Consider the following 2,441-nt stretch of genomic DNA (forward strand, 5'->3'; position numbering starts at 1 on the left):
ACGATTTTACAACCTCTATCTGCTGCTCTGCTGTTCGTGGAGGGAGCTGGGCTGCCGATGTATCTTCCCTGAGCTGCAACAGCCCATTCAAAACGCCCAGACAGTTCTTCAGTGCCACTTCGGCAGTTGCCAGTATTGCTATCATCTTCCTTTTGTATTTTTCAGGGGCCTTTTCCTTATATAGATGCCGTGGCTGCTTTAACTCTGTTATCAAAGTTGTCAGAGTTATGAGCCTGCTGCGGAGCTTCTTACTACCTGCGCCATCATGCCCGTGGTAAAGTGCGTGCTTTGCCAGCTTAATGAGAGAGTCGCCTACAGCACTTCTACGACGCTCCTTACCCTCCTTAACTAGATAAATGGCTCCCAAATCCAGGGCGAGCAGCTTCAACACGTGGTTTGTCAGCTGCAAACGGTGTCTGCGCGTCAACACTGGCAGCAACGATCGGCATGAACTCGCAGCCTCTTGCATGCGCCTAAAGAGACGTATTAAGCAATGTTCTTCTTCCGCAGGGATGTTCCGGCTTTCCCATAAGTGCAAGTCACATGTTTCGTGTGATTTTTCTGAATCAGGAGCAACGCCACCAACGTATTCCCTAACCGCATCATAAAATGCTTCCATGAAGTCTGCTTCTGCTTCTTCAGCTTCTGCTTCTTTACCTCCAGCAGCGCCTTGTAACCCAGCAGCAACTACTTCTTCTTGTGTTCCTCCGGCAGTGCTTTGTAATCCGAAAGCCTCATGATGCAGCAAAGGGCTGCCTTCCCCAAAACTCTCTAGCTCTAAACCATCTGCCGAATCCCCCGTCGGACCACTGCCACCTTCATCGCCATCCCCAGACACACTGCCTGAATCGCACGACTCGTCTCGACGAGCTGCGAGAGATCTAGTGGGCGGGGACCACTAACGCGCAGACTCTATAAAGCGAAAACAGGAAAATGTAAACTCCTCGTTAACTCGTCGCATCGCCTATAGGGCGGCGCAAGCTGCATGCAGAGCCTTCCGGCTTTCCCATAAGTGCAAGTCACATGTTTCGTGTGATTTTTCTGAATCAGGAGCAACGCCACCAACGTATTCCCTAACCGCATCATAAAATGCTTCCATGAAGTCTGCTTCTGCTTCTTCAGCTTCTGCTTCTTTACCTCCAGCAGCGCCTTGTAACCCAGCAGCAACTACTTCTTCTTGTGTTCCTCCGGCAGTGCTTTGTAATCCGAAAGCCTCATGATGCAGCAAAGGGCTGCCTTCCCCAAAACTCTCTAGCTCTAAACCATCTGCCGAATCCCCCGTCGGACCACTGCCACCTTCATCGCCATCCCCAGACACACTGCCTGAATCGCACGACTCGTCTCGACGAGCTGCGAGAGATCTAGTGGGCGGGGACCACTAACGCGCAGACTCTATAAAGCGAAAACAGGAAAATGTAAACTCCTCGTTAACTCGTCGCATCGCCTATAGGGCGGCGCAAGCTGCATGCAGAGCCGGGTTGCTGCTAAGGAAGCCGACACAGTATAGGTGGAAAAAGGAATTTTAGGACCTGTACAGGATGCACAGGATGCGCTACTGTGCGGCAAGTGGGACGAGATCCTCGCTTACTTATTGTCGGTCGCATCTCAGCCTGTGGCGTAAGTCTTTGGTTTTTTCCATTGTGTACAACCTGACGCACTTTGCATCGGCGCCCGAGCAGGCCACTGTAACTTCGCCGCATTCAATATCGGTACGCCTTGCGATTTAGAAAAAATAGCTCAGTGACGGCCGCTCCAAGTACGACCACTCGGGAAGCTATCTCTTGCTTCGTCCTGGCCATCCGGCATACGACGTTGGGCGCCTCCTCCCTCTCGCGGCATTCCCCCGCGGGCAGTTGAGCGACTTTCTATAGAGGCAGGTGAAGCCTGTGAAAAAGGCAACCAGGGGGGTATGCCGCCACCTCCAAAGAGACTGTAGCCTCCTTGAAAAGGCGCTGGCGGCTGCAGCCGCTGAGACGGTTCACCCACACCTACACGCGGCCGCGGAGAAGAGGACACCAAAGGCGCTGCAGCGCTGCGACCACCATATGCCTGCTCTGATGAGACACTATGAGGTGGACGTGCAGTCTGCTGAACATCTGACGGTTGAGGCGACTCTGCAAAGCTCATCTGCGGTGGAGGGAAATATGGATGGGTAAATGAAACTCCACTTGTACGTGCTTCCGACGACACATTCGAAAGATAAGACCCTGGGAGAAACACAGACGCAGAGGCAAGCTTCGGCAATTGATCCTGAGGACTCCAGGAGGAACCAAGTGTGTGCAGTTGCTGCCGACCCGGTCCAGCACCTTGTCGAGGCGCCTGGCCAGGTCGCCACAGTGGTGCTGTGGCTGGCGGTGAATGCATTTCCTCTACTTCTTCATGCGGCGTAGAAGTTGTGGTGTCAGATGAAAGCGTCACGGCTTCTGCGAAGCCTTCGTGCA

The 2,441-nt window shown here is 53.3% G+C and overlaps 1 protein-coding gene across 1 annotated transcript in view; it reads right to left on the bottom strand.

Annotated features, from left to right (window-relative positions):
- Positions 1-2,441, bottom strand: part of ENH_00023750 (hypothetical protein) — a gene marked incomplete at both ends in the record, with an annotated part of 3,914 nt that continues 1,473 nt past the window's right edge. Inside the window, 3 exons of the mRNA XM_013584619.1 lie at positions 1-898; positions 1,079-1,323; positions 1,809-1,988. Of these exons, the coding sequence (XP_013440073.1) occupies positions 1-898; positions 1,079-1,323; positions 1,809-1,988 (1,323 nt within the window). The remainder of the gene's footprint in view (positions 899-1,078; positions 1,324-1,808; positions 1,989-2,441) is intronic.

Source organism: Eimeria necatrix, genomic scaffold, assembly GCF_000499385.1.
Source record: "Eimeria necatrix Houghton genomic scaffold, Enh_scaff185, whole genome shotgun sequence".
Taxonomy (NCBI): Eukaryota; Apicomplexa; class Conoidasida; order Eucoccidiorida; family Eimeriidae; genus Eimeria; species Eimeria necatrix.